A 17869-nucleotide genomic window follows, 5' to 3' on the forward strand; every position below is an offset into this window, starting at 1 on the left:
GGGGAAGGGAAGCAAAAATAATATAAAAACAGGGAGGGGGACAAAACGTAAGAGACTCTTAAATATAGAGAAAAAAACAGGGTTGCTGGAGGGGTTATGGGAGGGGGGATGGGCTGAATGGGTAAGGGCATTAAGGAATCTACTCCTGAAATCATTGTTGCACTAACAATGCAACTAAATATGCTAACTAACTTGGATGTAAATTAAAAAATAAATAGATAGATAGGTAGGTAGATACGTATTTTAGAGTTTTCATTGTAGAAAATGTTTAATGATTCAGTCAGTTTAAAAATACAGATCTATTTATTGAAGTTTTGTATATATTTTTTAATCTTTTAAAATGTTTATTTACTTTTGAGAGAGAGACAGAATGCGAGCAGGGAGGGGCAGAGAGTAAGGGAGACACAGAATCTGAAGCAGGCTCCAGGCTTCAAGCTGTCAGCACAAAGCCTGATGTGGGGCTTGAACCCATGAACCTGAGCCAAAGTCAAACACTTAACCACCGCCACCCAGGCGCCTCATGTTTATTTATTTTTAATGTTACTTCTCCACCATTAGCTTTGGCCTTGCCTATGCACTGTGTGCCTCAGAGGGGCTCTCAATTCAGACTAGTGCTAGTCTTCTCCTCTAGCACTAGATTGTGCTTGCCAGCCTGGTGGAGGGTGTTCGCAGCAACAGGTATCTTTTTCTGAACCAGCCTCAGTCTTGTGCAGGTCCTGTTGAGTATCTGGTGGAAGTCTGTGCAGAAGCGTCTGTGAGTGGTGCAAACTCCCCTTGTTTCTATGGTTCCTACAGGGTCTTCTAGCCCTCATGCTAGCCCACACTTTGCCTTTAGCAATTTGCGAAAAATTTAGCTGAATTCTTTTTACTCATATGGCATGCTATAATGCTCCCTCCTGGCTTGTCATAGGTGAGCCAGTTTTCACATCTTGCTTCTTACTGGAAGGGCCTTTCTTTAGAATGCACAATATTTCATTGTCTTGAGACCTCTGATGTCTAATCGGTTCAAGAAAAGTGATGATTTTGTAATTTAGCTTTTCCTTGCTGTTAGGATGGGAGTAACACTCCAGCTTTCTACATCCTAGATCCTAATCAGGTCTCAGAAATTTGACTGTGGTGTAGGTGTTTGTTTGTTTCCTACTAGGGGTTTATTGAGTTCCTTGGATCCGTCAGTTTATGGTGTTTATCAGTTTAGGACAATTTTCAGACATTTCTTCAAATATTTTTCTGCTTGTCCTCTCTCTGCCTTTTTCCAAAGACTCCAGTTACATGTAGGTTAGATCACACACAGAGCATTAAGGTTCTGTTTTGTTTTGTTTTTTTAAGATTTTATTTTTAAGTAATCTCTACACCCAAGGTAGGGCTTGAATTCCCAACCCCGAGATCCAGAGTTTCATGGTCCATCCATCGACTGAGCCAGCCAGACACTCCGTGATCTTTTTTTTTTTTTTTCATCTTTTTTTCTCTCTCTTTCACTTTGGCCAAATTCTGTTACTATGACTTGAATTTCACTACTCTTTTCTTCTGCATTGTCTAATCTGTGAATTTCTTCATTTCTGATTTACTTAATGTTTATTTATTTATTTTGAGAGAGAGTGAGTGAGCAGGGAAGGGGCAGAGAGAGAGAGCAAGAGCGAGAGAATCTCAAGCAGGCTCTACACTGCCAGTGCAGAGTTCAATGCAGGGCTCAAACCCACGAATGGCGAGATCATGAGCTGAGCTGAAACCATAAGTTGGATGTACAACCAACTGAGCCACCCAGGTGCCCCACATTTCTGACTTATATCATCTGTTTCTTTTCTTATTTCATGTTTATATTTACCTTTAAGTACCTCAACATACGTAATAAAATCTTTGCTGATTGCACCACCCTTGTCATTTCTGAGTCTGCTTTTATGACTGACTTTTTTCTTTGGTTACAGATCACATTTCCTGGTTATGGATTACATTTTCCTGCTTCTTTGCATATTGAAGAAATTTTTATTGGGTGCTGGATGTTATAATATTATGTTGGTGAATGTCTGGGTTTTGTTGTCATTTAAAAATATTTACAAACAGGGACGCCTGGATGGCTTAGATGGTTAAGCGTCTGACTTCGGCTCAGGTAATGATCTCACGGTTCATGAGTTTGAGCCCTGTGTCAGGCTCTGTGCTGACAGCTCAGAGCCTGGGGCTGCTTCAGATTCTGTGTCTCCCTCTCCCTCTACTCCTCTCCCACTCACATTCTGTGCCTCTTTCAAAAATAAACGTTAAAAAAAATTTTTTTTAAAGAAAAGTATATAAAAAGATTGTTTTGGTGAGTGGTGAGTTACATGCAGGTCCACTTGGTTGTCTTGAAACTTGCTTTGCAATTCTTCCAGGGTGAGTCTAGATGAGGCCTTATTCTCGGGTTACCTCAGCCCTGCTACCTAGAGGAAAACTTGTGGTCCTCTATTGATGCCCCAGATGATCAATAAGTCTCTTTACCTTGGCTAGTCGGACCTCAGGTATCTCCTAGACTTCTGCAGCATCTGGGAATTATTCAGCTTATAGATCCCGAGTAGTTGTTCTAGTAGCTGGTTGCTCCTCTGGTCTCACAGAGTCTTGCTGTACCATATGCAGCTTACTGTATGTACCCAAAGATCAAAGGGATCCTTAGGCAGGTTCTTGCGTACCTTCCCCACGGTTGGTAGTCTGCTCCACAAATTTTGGCCACACTACTGAACTCCTGTGAGCCCTCTGTACCCTGCTTAGAATCTCTCCCTGCACTGCATTCCAGAAAATGCTTCTTGACAGATCATATGGATTACCACATTTGCTTGCTATCTCTCAGGGTTTGCTGACCTGTGTTGTATATTATTCAGTGTCAGAAAACAGTTTTCTTTTGGAAGAATAAATATTGTCAAAATGTCAATACTACCCAAAGCTATCTACACATTCAATGCAATCCCAATCAAAATTGCACCAGCATTCTTCTCGAAACTAGAACAAGCAATCCTAAAATTCATATGGAACCACAAAAGGCCCCGAATAGCCAAAGTAATTTTGAAGAAGAAGACCAAAGCAGGAGGCATCACAATCCCAGACTTTAGCCTCTACTACAAAGCTGTCATCATCAAGACAGCATGGTATTGGCATAAAAACAGACACATAGACCAATGGAATAGAATAGAAACCCCAGAACTAGACCCACAAACGTATGGCCAACTCATCTTTGACAAAGCAGGAAAGAACATCCAATGGAAAAAAGACAGTCTCTTTAACAAATGGTGCTGGGAGAACTGGACAGCAACATGCAGAAGGTTGAAACTAGACCACTTTCTCACACCATTCACAAAAATAAACTCAAAATGGATAAAGGACCTGAATGTGAGACAGGAAACCATCAAAACCTTAGAGGAGAAAGCAGGAAAAGACCTCTCTGACCTCAGCCGTAGCAATCTCTTACTCGGCACATCCCCAAAGGCAAGGGAATTAAAAGCAAAAGTGAATTACTGGGACCTTATGAAGATAAAAAGCTTCTGCACAGCAAAGGAAACAACCAACAAAACTAAAAGGCAACCAACGGAATGGGAAAAGATATTTGCAAATGACACATCGGACAAAGGGCTAGTATCCAAAATCTATAAAGAGCTCATCAAACTCCACACCCGAAAAACAAATAACCCAGTGAAGAAATGGGCAGAAAACATGAATAGACACTTCTCTAAAGAAGACATCCGGATGGCCAATAGGCACATGAAAAGATGTTCAACGTCGCTCCTTATCAGGGAAATACAAATCAAAACCACACTCAGATACCACCTCACGCCAGTCAGAGTGGCCAAAATGAACAAATCAGGAGACTATAGATGCTGGAGAGGATGTGGAGAAACAGGAACCCTCTTGCACTGTTGGTGGGAATGCAAATTGGTGCAGCCGCTCTGGAAAGCAGTGTGGAGGTTCCTCAGAAAATTAAAAATAGACCTACCCTATGACCCAGCAATAGCACTGCTAGGAATTTATCCAAGGGATACAGGAGTACTGATGCATAGGGGCACCTGTACCCCAATGTTTATAGCAGCACTCTCAACAATAGCCAAATTATGGAAAGAGCCTAAATGTCCATCAACTGATGAATGGATAAAGAAATTGTGGTTTATATACACAATGGAATACTACGTGGCAATGAGAAAAAATGAAATATGGCCTTTTGTAGCAACATGGATGGAACTGGAGAGTGTGATGCTAAGTGAAATAAGCCATACAGAGAAAGACAGATACCATATGGTTTCACTCTTATGTGGATCCTGAGAAACGTAACAGAAACCCATGGGGGAGGGGAAGGAAAAAAAAAAAAAAAAAGAGGTTAGAGTGGGAGAGAGCCAAAGCATAAGAGACTGTTAAAAACTGAGAACAAACTGAGGGTTGATGGGGGGTGGGAGGGAGGGGAGGGTGGGTGATGGGTATTGAGGAGGGCACCTTTTGGGATGAGCACTGGGTGTTGTATGGAAACCAATTTGACAGTAAATTTCATATATTAAAAAAAAAAAAAATAAATAAATAAATAAATAAATAAAAAAAGAAAACAGTTTTCTCTCATATCTTTTTTGTTTTAAGATAAGAAGGAATCTTTTTATTTTTTTATCTTTTCTTAGAGAGAGAGAGCATGAGCAGTGGGGAGAGGGGCAAAGGGAGAGAGAATCTCAAGCAGGCTTCATGCCTTGACACAGGGCTCCAACCTATGACCCAGGGATCATGAGCTGAGCCAAAATCTACAGTTGGATGCTTAGCTGACTGAACCACCCAGATGCCCCACTTTCTCTTATATCTTGTCCAATGTTCAAGTTGTGTGTGGTGGGAAAGAAAGTTGTACTGGTTAATCCATCATGGCCAGAGTGTTGTATTTTTTTTTACATAGCTGATACTTCTTTTCAAGGTTTATTTTACCAAAGAAGCCCTCTTTAAGGGAAAAAAAATTATTGAAATATAATTGATACATGATAAACTATACATATTTAAATTACATAATTTGTAAGTTTTAATATATATATTTATATAATCTCATTAAACCATCACCACAATCAAGGTTGTGAACATATCCGTCACCCTCAAAAGTTTTAGCATACTCCTTGGTAATCTTTCCCTGCCTCTCTTCTTGTCCTCTCATTCCCAGGCAACCAGTGATCTGCTTTCTGTCATTATAGATTATTTGCATTTTCTGCAGATTTATGTGTAAAGTAGCACATCATCCAGTATTTTCAGTTTTGGGTGTTTTCTTTCACTCAGTGTAATTACATGTTGTTACATGTATCAGTAAATAGTTTAGTTGTTTTTACTGCTAATAAGTATTCCATTATGTTGGTGTATCTTGATTTGTTTGTCCATTCATCTATTGGTGGATATGTGGTTGTTTCAGTTTTGGGCTATTACAAATAAAGCTCTTATAAACATTTGTGTACAAGTTTTTGTACAAAATTATTTCCTTTTCTCTTGGATGAATACCTAGAAGTGGAATAGCTAGATCATTATTTACAACGTGACTTGTGTTCCAGAGTGGTTGTACGATTTTACATCCACATCAGCAGTGTCTGAGAGTGTAAGGTGTCCACACTCTCACCAGCATTTGGTATGGGCAGTCTTTTATTATTATTTTTAAGTTAACTTATTTATTGAGGGAGGTGGGGGAGAGGGCAACGAGAGAGGGAGAGAGAGGATCCCAAGCAGGCTCCACCCTCGAACCCATTAACCTGTGAAATTGTGATCTGAGCCCAAATCAAGAGTCAGATGCTTAATCAACTGAGCCAATCGGGCACCCTGGGCAGTCTTTTTTAGTGGGCATGCAGTGGTATTTCATTGTGCTTTTAATTTGCATATGCCTAATGACTAAATGATGTTGAGCATCTTTTCATGGTGCTTCTTTGCCTTTTGTATATTTTCTTTGGTGAAGCATCTGTTCAAATCTTTTTCCCATTTTAATTTTAATTTAATTTAATTATTTTTATTTATTTAATTTTGAGAGAGAGAGAGAGAGAGAGAGCGTGAGTGGGGAGGGGCAGAGAGAGGGGGAAGAGTGAGAATCCCAAACAGGCTCCACGCTGTCAGCACAGAACCCAACATGGTGGGGCTCAAACCCACAGACCGTGAGATTATGACCTAAACTGAAATCAAGAGTTGGTCGCTCAACTAACTGAGCCACCCAGGTGCCCCACCCCATTTTTAAAATTATGTTTTCTTATTGCCGAATTTGAGAATTCTTTATGTATTCTGGATGTAAGTCCTTTATCAGATATATGCTTTGGGAAGATTTTCTTCCAGTCTGTGGCTTATCTTTTCATTCTCTTAACAGTGTCTTTTGAAGAGCAAGAGATTTTAATTTTGGTGAAAGCCAATTTATCAATTTTTAAAAATGTTTCATGGACTCAGCTTTTGGTCTCCTATGTAAGAAATCTTTGTCTAACCCAAGATCACCCAAGATCTCCTCATACAAGTTTTATAGTTTCAGGCTTTACATTTAGGTGTGTGATCCATTTTGATATAATTTTTGTGTAATGCATGAGTATGGATCCACACTAATTTTTTAGCATTTGTGTATCCAGTTCTGGTGCCGTTTGTTGAAAAGGCTGTCTTTTCTTCGTTGCATTGCTTTTGAGCCTTTGTCAATGATCAGTTGAATGTACATGTGTGGGTTTAATTTTGGATTATCTGTTCTGTTCCAGTGATCTGCTTGTCTTTAACAAGTACTGTACTGTCTTGATTACTGTGACTTTATAATAGTTATATAATATAATAATTATTTTATAATAATATAAAATAAGGTAGTGTTAGCCAACTTTGTTCTTTCCATAGTTGTTTTAGCTATTTTAATTTCTTTACATTTCCATATGAACTTAGAGTCAGCTGTTAAATTCTACAAAAAAGCTTGTTGGAATTTTGACTAGGGTTCTTTTAGAAGTATGGTTCGATGTAGGGGCCCTGACACCCAAACAATACCGAGCCTTCCGACCCATAAGCAGGCTGTATTGCTCCATTTATTTTTGCCTTTAGTTTTTCTTAGCAACATTTGTGTAGTTTTCAGTGTCTAGGTCTTTCCCATCTTTGTTAGATTTATCCTTACTGTTTTTTGTGCTATTATAAACAGTATTTTCTTTTTCAGGTTTAATTAATTCGCTTTATTTCTCTTGTGTAAGAACACTGTGTGGTGACCATAGCTGGAGCCTGAGTTCTCTGCATGGAGACTCTCTGATGTGGTCAAGATGGTCAGTGAATTCCTGACAGGGAGCCTTGGTGAACAGTCTCTTTCCAGAGTGTCAGGGGGAAGGCAGCTATAGATCTTGGAGATGACATCGAAGATTGCTTTGGCCAAGTTGCCCCAGGTGACATTGCAGCCCCTGGCCGAGGTGTGGCAGCTGTCATCAACACCTGCCATCAGCAGCTTCATGGGCATGGGGGTCTGGGTGTGCAAGGGAAGCAGACCAGCACAGAGTTGCATCATCCTGTCACTTTCAAGTAATCTGTGGGGTGTGCCAGTATTGTTCCCCCAGGGGTCTCCCTGCCCAGGACAATGGAGAGCTTGGCCAGGATGATGTCCCCATGGTTACCTCTTTGGAACACTTAACACCCAGACCTACATGACTGCTATAGTCCTTGATGGCAACAAGTACCTCAAACCTGATCCACTGGCCAGCGCTGGTCTGCTTTTATACAGGCATAAGGGAATGTCCGTGTCTCCAGGAAAAATACATGATCTCAGATACCTTGATGGGCAGGAAGAAGAGTTCAGTCTCTTTTAAGGACTTGATCTTCATGTCCTTGACCTGGGCAAATACTGATAAATTGTCGGTTGTAAGAGGGGTAAAAGGTTTTTGACAGTTTGTGTTTTACAGAAGTTGTTGTTGTTGTTGTTTTTAATTATTGACCGCCAGTGTCTACCCTCTTCAGCCTTCCAGCATTCTTTCTCAAGTTGTAGGTCGTTGCTGTGGTTTTCAATAAATTGTCCCCTTTGGTCTGACTCTGACAGGTACTGGAGGCGCAGAGAAGGCATCAGAAGGAGAAATCTGGCATCATACCTACCTCACCAACACCCTACACTTACAACAAGGTAGGGGAAGAGATACTTGCCTTCACCCCTCAGGTGTAGCCCCTCTTCTGTGAGGTGTTTGTGTCTCTTTGGGAATGTGGCCAATTCCATTCTTATCCCTTAATAATATTCCTGCCCAAAAAGCTGGCAGCAGCCACACATGCAGAAGAGTACTTGGAATTCAAGTTTTTGTCTGATGAAATATGAAATAAGGTTCTTAGCAATTGAGGTTTTGCAGCAGGAACCAAGGGCAGTGGTTGCCTGTAGGTTATTTATTCGAGTAACTGTATAGTCCACGGACCACATTTAAAAGACATGGTTGTCTCGCTTTTTTGAGGTGGAGGCCGTTTCTGAGAATGTTCCATGGCCATTCTTTCTTACCCAAAAATAGTGAACTTAGAACAGTGTCTGTGACACACAGCATGTGTTCCTGGTACTATCACAGTTCTCAGTCTGGATCTCTGCTCTAAAGCACAAGAATATTAGGGCCTTTTAAAACAGGTCCTGGAGTCACTGAGTAGATCAGAAAAAAAAATGATGCTGCTTGGGGACTCATGGCTGAATATAGATGACAGAGAAGGACTTGGGTGTGGTAAAAAGGCAGTAGGCCAGCTCTTCTTGGGTCCCACACCTTAGAGGGTGCCACGTATTCCTATAGTGTCTGCACACATGTACACACAGACATACGTATGAAAGAACACACAGGGACCTCTGCCACTCATGACCCTGTGCTTCGCACTGTCACTGGCACAGTGTAACCAGAACCTTGAACATCTACTTTCATGATTAACACTCGTCAGTCCCCAAGTAATTACTGCTCCACATCTTGGTCTTACAGACTCAAAACCACAGGCAGCTCTGCTCTTATGGGGTGACGGTTTGAGGGCTGTGCTGATTACGGCATCAGACTCAGAAACTGCTTCCTGCTTCTTGATGCAGGCAGGAAGTGAGGGGTAGAAGCACTCAGATGACATTGATCCACTTGCTAAAATCTCAGCATGAATGCAGTGAATTCTTGTGTGATATATTATTCTCTGGTGCTATTTTTTTCTTCTTTTCCTGTTCCATTTTGTAAACCCTGTGGTGTTCATGAATTAGCATGGGATTCATAAAAATGATGCACTGTACATGAGTAGCATATTGAAATAATAAACAGCTTTTGAATAATAAACATTACTTTTGAACGTGTATATAAGTTCGTCTAGAGATAACCTTTTTTTTTATTTTTTTTTTTTTTTATTTTTTAATATATGAAATTTACTGTCAAATTGGTTTCCATACAACACCCAGTGCTCATCCCAAAAGGTGCCCTCCTCAATACACATCACCCACCCTGCCCTCCCTCCCACCCCCCATCAACCCTCAAGTTTGTTCTCAGTTTTTAACAGTCTCTAATGCTTTGGCTCTCTCCCACTCTAACCTCCTTTTTTTTTTTTTTTTTTTCCTTCCCCTCCCCCATGGGTTTCTGTTATGTTTTAGAGATAATCTTTATATTGGCAACTAAATGAACACTGAATGCTACATTTGCAAATAATATTTTCACAAAAATATAAGATACAATTAAATTTTTAGAAGTTAAACATATCAACCTCAATTTTATTTTATTTTATTTTATTTTTTTTGACGTTTATTTTTGAGACAGAGACAGAGCATGAACGGGGGTGGGGCAGAGAGAGAAGGAGACACAGAATGGGAAGCAGGCTCCAGGCTCTGAGCCATCAGCCCAGAGCCCGACGCGGGGCTCGAACTCACGGACTGCGAGATCGTGACCTGAGCTGAAGTCGGACACTTAACCGACTGAGCCACCCAGGCGCCCCTATCAACCTCAATTTTAAAAAGTAGTATCAGTTTCGTCATGTGGAAAGGGAGGGATTTGAATTATTTTTAAGATTCCTTTCACTTCTATAATTTTTTAATTATGTTCTATAGCATGGGTCATGCCATCTACGAATACCCATTAGTATGATGCCAAAACATGGGTGGGAGTACCTGAGACACCCCATTTTCTAAGCTTTTCTCAGCAGGACGCAGCTGTGGTATGGCGAGAGCATGTGGCCTCAGTGGCAGGCTCCCTGGGCTGCCTCTGTCAGGCAGACACTGCTTTTGTCCTGCAATTCAAGACAGGCTTGAATTGGAGCCTCTGAGGACCCAGGTTCTGAGGCAGGTAGAGCTGCATTTAACTAAATTAGGAGTGTTTTATTAATGATCATGTTGTGACTATTGCCCATGAAGGCACCTTAACACCTACAGACAAAGTAGTTGGTGGCAATTTTCTTTCTTTCCGAAGATCTTCCCCAAGAATGGTGTATGGTCTGGCACATGGGTGCAATGAGTCATCAAAGGAATGCTTTTAGACCTCCTGTTCTTCCTCTACTGGCTCTTTCTGATCTGTGTCAAACTGCTTTGGGTTTTGATGAAATGACTTGTGCTATATTACAGGGTCAACCTGCCTGTGTCCTAGCTACTTGGTTCCTGTACCCTCAACCTTGCCCAGGTTGACCTAGCACATGTTTCCCAACCAGCTGGTTTATATCTGTTACGTCTGTAGCTGGAGATGAAGTGTCGTACACCTGTACCCAAGGCTCAGCTAGTAGCTTGGGCCTGAGCAATGAGAATAAAACTGACTGTTTATTTCACCCTAGACTGGCCTTGTGTGCTGGTGTGTATATATGTAGCAGTGGTGGCATATAAAACATATGGAGAGAAAGGTTAGTTCCCTTAAGACTTCCTGAAACTTTTCCAGTCTCTGTTAAGTGATTTTTGGAGATACTAGCCTGTGTATTTTAGGGGCTGTCTCTGGGCTGGTCCTGGGGGCTTTATTTTGGGGCTGTACCTCTGCTCATAAGTGACTCTTTTCTTTTTCCTTTCAGAGCTGTGACCTGTGGTCCCTAGGGGTGATTATCTACGTGATGTTATGTGGATACCCTCCTTTTTACTCCAAACACCACAGCCGGACTATCCCAAAGGATATGCGGAGAAAGATCATGACGGGCAGTTTTGAGTTCCCAGAAGAAGAGTGGAGCCAGATCTCGGAGATGGCCAAAGATGTTGTGAGGAAGTGAGTCCCCATGCTGCAGGGTGGGGAGGCCAAGGAGGCCTAAGGTGGTGGAGCACAAGGGAAAAGTCATTGCTTTCCCAGGCATGTTCCTTCCTGTTTGCACATCATAGAATTCTCATCCCTGCGGTCTGAGATGAGAGCTCTGCATTTCCACCTTGATGAAAATGGAGCTTTGCTCCCACCTGCTGCATTCTTAGAATTTGTCCTCAGGGATGCGAACCCAGGTCCCTCGGTAGCTACTGTCTCTGTGAACATTAATTTAGGACCTTAAGTGGTAAGCCCTGTGGTGTGCCCTTCCCGCATGTTAGCCAGTCATGTGGAAAAGACGTGGCATCGGGAACTGAACTCAGGGGCTAAGATGACAATGACACTTTGGCTTTTCATTCTTTGGCTGCTGGGGGTATGCGGCTGATTGTGTAGGCCTCTAGACTCCCCACTGCTGAGACAGATTTAGAAGATTTAGTCCTAGTGAGTGGGTGAGGGAGAGTTGACAGAGTCCTTTGGTAGCTGAAGGACTAGGTAAGAAGTCAGACCTAAATTTGAGGTGTATTTGCCTTTCCTGCCCGCCTGTGTGGGAGGCCCAGTTGCCTGGGATTTGGGCACTCTTCCAGCATTCCTACTGCTTTGTGTTCACTGAGCAATTTTCCCTCTTTTGGTTTCAGTTTCTTCATCTGTAATGCGATGAAGATAGGCATTAATGGGGCAGTGCCCGGAGCTGTCTCCTGACACCACAGCCATTTCTCTGTGGAGATTACTCCCTTTCAAAAGTGAGCTTATCCCACTGGTTAAGGATCTATGTATATAAAGAGGGACTAGTTTCTAAAATCTGTAAGTAAAACTTCTTAGGAGGGCGGAGGGCAGAGGCAATGTTTACAGCATCATTTGTCTTCCCATGCTGTTTCCACACTGTATTCTCAGCTACTTAACCAAAACATCAGTATCCTCTAAGTGGTTCTTTGTCAGTTCTGTAGAATATATTTCCTGTCCCTAGAGTGACATTGATTATCTTCTTTCAGCTTCGGGATTTTTATCTTCCTTTTTCTCTTTTCTTTTCTTTTCTTTTCTTTTCTTTTCTTTTCTTTCTTTTCCCTATGTTTGTTTGTGTTTTTTTTTTTGAGGCGGGGGAAGGGGCAGAGTGAGGGGGAGAGAAAAAATTCCCTAGCAGGCTCCGCACTGTCAATGCAGAGCCCGATGCAGGGCTCACACCCACAAACCGTGAGATCATACATGACCTGAGCTGAAATCAAGAGTCGGATGCTTAACTGACTGAGCCACCCAGGCGCCCCTTGGATTCTTTTCTAAATAATCCTTTCTTTAGAATCTGAAGCTGTTTGTTCAGAATGACCCAGAGGTTGCAGAGAACCTGAAAGAGCAAGTGCACGTGTTGTCCTGACTCTGACATTTATAGCGGGAGGATATGTAGTTGGAAGGAGGGGCTGTAAAAAGCCTAGGAAACATGCTGAAGTGAGCTAAGAATTGCATCAGCATGAACAGACAAGATGTAAAGAAGTACGATCAAAATGCAGATGGTACATAGCAATACATTCAGCTTAGAAGGAAATGCCTTCCCCTCTCAGAAACTCTAAATTTTTAGCTTTTGAATGTTTTTGGAATAAAGAGTTCATATGGTTACATCTGTCAGTTTTATCACAAATAGCAACCTGGATTTTCATTACTAAATGACCCTCTTTGTAGCCACTGTCAGCCAAAAGAGCACTTTGAGTCCCATTTGGAAATTGGAGCCTGCTGTCCTAAAAAACATGAATGTGGAGATTCAAGTCTCAGGAACTATAAGCTGTATGTGGGCTTATTGAACCTAGAACTCAGTCTGAAGTATCACTGGATTAAGCCTTTTCCTGTCTTTTTTATCTCACTCTGTCTAGTATAGAAAGGACTAGCAAAGGATAACAGTGCCCTCACAACTAGTAGCTAGGGACTAGAACCCCACCCCTTCCTGCAGATGGAAAGCCTAAGCTTGTAGGAGTTTGTAGAAAGTCAGAAGCTGGAGCTGGTAAGAACCAGACCCAGGAACTTCCTGGCCTTCTGGAAGCAACTATGCACAGCACCCTGTTGGCCTTTTCTCCACAGGCTCTTAAAGGTCAAACCAGAGGAAAGACTCACCATCGAGGGCGTGTTGGACCACCCATGGCTCAACTCGACAGAGGCCTTGGATAATGTGCTACCCTCTGCTCAACTGATGATGGATAAGGTTTTGAATGATGCTTGCTTTGTTCACCAAAAAGGCTTTGTTGAGAAGGAATGCTGGGACAAAGTTCAGCGAGGGCTCAAAGCGGAGCAATACAGAGAACTCAGTCTTTACCAGAGAGGTGTCCCTGCTTTCCTGAAAGTCAGGGTCTGAAATAAAAGCTTCTTTGCATAAAAGACCAGATCAGGGCCCAGTGAATACACACTAAATCCTTCATATTTGTGCTGTGGGGTTGAGGGGCACATAGTACTGTGAGACACCCTCCCTTCCCCTGAGGGGTTTAAACAAGACTGGTTGGAAAGATCAATTTACCTGAAACAGGGAGGGAACATTTCAGACATCAGAGCTTTGCATGCTACATTTTCTATGAATGCTGTGGGAATTCAGAAAAAGAGAACATCTTTGAAGGGGTGTAACTAAGGAAGAGTTCCCAAAGAGAAGGCAACCCTCCCATATTTTAATTACTGCATGGCAGTTTTTAACCGGTTCATGGGTTTAGCCATGAGCTGCCTCAAAGAATATGAGCAGACAGCGTAAGTGCCCAAGTGTGGGGAACACCAGGGGCGAACAATTACAGACCGAAGTGCCTGAGCGGGAAAAATCACCTAGCTTATTAATGGGAAGTCCGGGAGACATCTGTGGCAGGGCCAGGCTTTGAAAGTACACAGAGGAGCTTAAGTCTTAGTAGCGCATAACTGAGGGGCCTTTGTAAATTTGGGGGAAGATATTTGCCACAGGGAAGGTATTTAGGGATGGTCAGCCAGACTTGCAGACTTGCCAACCTAAGACTTCTGCAGTCATCTGCAAGCTGAGGGGCAACTCTAGGAGCAGAGAAGTGGAGACATATGAATAGACTCAATATTTTCTAAGACAAATTTCTACAGTTTTTGAGGACTTAGTAGATATTAAGGGGACAATGGGGGTCATATCTAGTGATACCATTGACAAATAGAGGGAAATCAGGAACAAAGCTGGTTTAGGTCAAGGCAAGTCTCTTAGGTTTTAGATACTGTTTAGATGGACATGTAAATGAATGAGATGCGTTGTGTGGGACTATAGTGTAGTTGAGAGGTAAAGGCAGTGATGCAGACGTGAGTTTTACCCACTTAGAAGGCACGGGGTTGAAGTGTGAGAAAGGGTAAGGGAATAATAGGAAAAAAACTTTCAGTCTTCCCTTAGTTTTGGTGGAGTATGGGAAAGAAAGAGCTGGAAAGAACAGAGTTCTTGGCCATATCTGATTTTGTGTCATTGTCCTCCTGGTTTAAATATGCCCAGTAGTCCAGAATTGGTTTGATCAGTCCAAAATCCTGAGATAATTTAAATCGGCACATAGGGGTTATAGTGTGGCTTTCCTCAAGATCTTGGGATTGAAGAAATAAGATTGCTTTCTGGAGTTACTTTAGACTTAGTGTATAATGAAGCCAAATATGGATATGCAGAATCTTCTTAATGAGAAAGAGTGGCCCCTAGGCCTCTAAGATGGAGCTGCAAGGTGACAGACCATATATTCCCATTTCTGAAGAAATAATGGGGTCATGATGTAGGTTGGCTAACTCTGAAGTGCAGAAAAATGGCCACATATATGGATGTTGGATGGTGTCCATCTAAGCCCTGCCTAGGAGATGGAGTCTGAGCTGACAACCTTGAGCTGTTCTCATCTTTTTGATTGGGCCATCACTGATAAGGGTGATGTGAGGATCCAGTGGAGTTTAGCCAAGGCCAGCTATCATAGTTCCCTTAAATGAGTTCAAACTCTACCTGATATAATTGCATGCTTAACAGGGAACTACTTTTTAAAACTATCAAATTTTATTGTTGAAATTCAAATAGTACAGAGGTATATAAAATAAAAAGCATAAACTCCTTTTCATTCCCCTGGCCTCAGTCTCACCCTTCAGAGATGAGGTAATCTATGGCTTAATGTATCCTTACTGATCTTATTTTGTGGAGACACACACACACTCACAGTTTGTCCTGTTTAAAAATATAAACATGGGATCATCTTGTTCTTAGAAACCTTTCTGCTGATTATTTATCTTCCTTAATTGGTCTGCCCATAGTAGGAGCCGGCACTGGTCACAAAGACACAGACTTCAAAAGTTCTAGACTCCATTGACAGTTATTTCTCATTGTAAATTAATTGACTGGCTTATAGATCAGTTTCTGATGATCTACCATGCTTATCGTACGAAGTAGTTGGGGTTCTGAGCCATCAGGGCTGAAATGATTGTCTACACTGTGGGGGCAGTGAATAAATGCCACTACAGGAGACTTCTCAGGCAGCAGCTTACCAGCCTTTCCCCTGATGGCCACGAATGCCTCTCTTTACACTTGCTCTTGCCAGTGACTGTGAACATAAGTCTTGTTAGCACTTCTTACTTGCATTTCTGTCCACACGCAGGGAAGAAGAGCTAGCTGTTGTACGGCCCTTGGTTTGCCTGGTATTCCCTGGGCTTGCCAATCCGTGGGGAAGAATGCTCTCTGGCTTATCAAAATTTGTATACTGCCAGCATAACAGTGAAACTACCTTCTTAGTTCTTTGAGCTTCTCCTTCCTACTCTCTTAGATTGGCTCTTTAGGTGCCCTGAAGTGAGTGTGAAAACTGATGACCGTGTTTACATTCAGGCGGTGGTTGCAGGAATCCAGCAGGCTCACGCAGAACAGTTGGCCAACATGAGAATCCAGGATCTGAAAGTCAGCCTCAAACCCCTGCACTCTGTGAACAACCCCATTCTGAGAAAAAGGAAATTACTCGGGTAACTAAGCTTATTTTGTGGATTCTCCATGGTTGGTGTGCCTGAGTGCAGGATTGGGAGAGGTCAGCCAGGGGTCTGCCCTTTTTCTACCTCTTAAGAGGGTGGAAAGGATGGCTTGTTAAATAGCATGAGGAGGTGGAGACACTCTATAGTTAATCATTTATCTGAAAAATGTGCCGCCTTATCTTTAGAGTAAACAGCTGTGGAGAGTTGGTTTTTGAGGTTTCACCTTGTTATTACCTCTCTCCCAAACTTTTAAAGCACCAAGCCAAAGGACGGTGTTTATATCCACGACCGTGAAAATGGAGCCGAGGATTCAAATGTTGCCTTGGAAAAGCTCCGAGATGTGATTGCTCAGTGTATTCTCCCCCAGGCTGGTAAAGGTCACGCCATTTACCAATGTTCCGTGTGTGTGAGTGTGAGTGTGTGTGTGTGCACGTGCTCACATGCACATGGCAGAAGGAGTGGTTTAATTTGAGGCTGTCTGTTTCATCTTTGTGTTGTAAGAAAATAATTATATAAATTATTTATGTAATTTTATATATGTATAAATCTGTGCCCACTAAAAAGAGAAGGCAGTGGGAACTCAGAAAGGTGGTAAGTTTCGTCCCCCTTTTGGTTTTCTGTGAAACTGCTAGTTGGCGTATAATTGCCCGCGTCTGGTGCAGCATGCAGTTTTGTGTTTTCTTAGTTTGTTAACGAGGGCACAGGATAGAAGATGGAGAACGGAAAATGGGGACAGGGTCAGGATCAGCTTGTGAAGGTCAGGAACGTTTCCGGAGCCTTTAGAGTACAAGGCCGTCATTAACTTGTGGATATAAAGAGAATACCTCCCAAGTTCAGAAGTGACCCCTGCTGCTACTTGTATCATGGGCAGAGTGTGACTTGTGCATGTCTCCTTTTGAGTGACAGCTTTCTTTTAATACACTCACTGGGGTATCATGGACTCTCCTCAGCAGATGAATGAGAGGCTTCAAGTAGTAGACCAGAAAACCATCTAGATTTCTTGGGTTTTAAGAGAACTCCCAGGGTGTACCGCGGCTTCCAAAGTAAGAAATGAGCCTAGGACAAAGAGGTGGTCCCCTCAGCCTTGCTCTCCCTTCGTCGTTTGGTCTCTTAGGTTAACCAGGTATTCTTGCTCAGCAGCAGAGTCTGACTCTGCCTGTTTCCCATACCCCAGTGCTAAGACCCTGGGGCCACGAGAGGAGTTGTGTGAGGCTGTCAGAATAAGAGTTCAGAGCCCAGAAGTGGCCTCCATATAAGGTAGGGACTAGTAGTAACAACAGCGTCTTGTGAAAGTTTGCCCCTTAACTCACCACTTCTCAACAAGCTGGACATCATGTCCTTCCGTCTCTGACACTTCACATCCCATGATGCCACAGGAAAACGCAACTTCTTCTTCATCTTTATTAATAGGAGAGAATGAAGATGAAAAGCTGAATGAAGTAATGCAGGAGGCTTGGAAGTATAACCGGGAATGCAAACTCCTAAGAGATACTCTGCAAAGCTTCAGTTGGAATGGTAGGAAACTTACTTCTCCCTTTCTCCATGAACGCGGAGAAGTCATTACATGTGGAACCTGGAGGATGTCTGGGGGCTGAGCTGGGGCTGTTTTGAGGGGAAGTGAGGCTAGAAAGTGAGTGGAGTACTCTGGGATGGGGTTAGTCCTGCTTAACTGCACAGGCATGGACGTCCAGCCCTCTCACTTGTTCTCCAGAGTTCAGATGAACTTTGTGCTGCAGATTCCACACTGCAGAGCCCCAGTCTCACACCCCTTGGGTACCTTACTGGATCCCTGTTAACAATCTCAC

At 42.5% G+C, this 17869-nt stretch overlaps 2 protein-coding genes across 7 annotated transcripts in view; one reads left to right on the forward strand and one right to left on the reverse strand.

Annotated features, from left to right (window-relative positions):
- MAPKAPK5 (MAPK activated protein kinase 5) overlaps positions 1-17869 on the forward strand; it is a 43935-nt gene that overhangs the window by 25827 nt on the left and 239 nt on the right. For 4 of the 6 annotated variants that reach the window (XM_081790680.1, XM_078435799.1, XM_081790683.1 and 1 more), the window contains 6 exons: positions 7979-8059; positions 10909-11096; positions 13185-13305; positions 15928-16058; positions 16320-16441; positions 17475-17579. In XM_081790680.1, the coding sequence (XP_081646806.1) occupies positions 7979-8059; positions 10909-11096; positions 13185-13305; positions 15928-16058; positions 16320-16441; positions 17475-17579 (748 nt within the window). The remainder of the gene's footprint in view (positions 1-7978; positions 8060-10908; positions 11097-13184; positions 13306-15927; positions 16059-16319; positions 16442-17474; positions 17580-17869) is intronic. The other 2 variants (XM_081790681.1, XM_078435800.1) reach the window with 1 other exon arrangement.
- The window catches only part of TMEM116 (transmembrane protein 116), a 147948-nt gene that overhangs the window by 17759 nt on the left and 112320 nt on the right, over positions 1-17869 (reverse strand). The window contains exon 11 of the mRNA XM_060612337.3: positions 17375-17462. Coding sequence (XP_060468320.1) covers positions 17375-17462 — 88 coding nt within the window. The remainder of the gene's footprint in view (positions 1-17374; positions 17463-17869) is intronic.

This window comes from Panthera onca, chromosome D3, assembly GCF_046562875.1.
Source record: "Panthera onca isolate mPanOnc1 chromosome D3, mPanOnc1 haplotype 2, whole genome shotgun sequence".
NCBI classification, from domain to species: Eukaryota; Metazoa; Chordata; class Mammalia; order Carnivora; family Felidae; genus Panthera; species Panthera onca.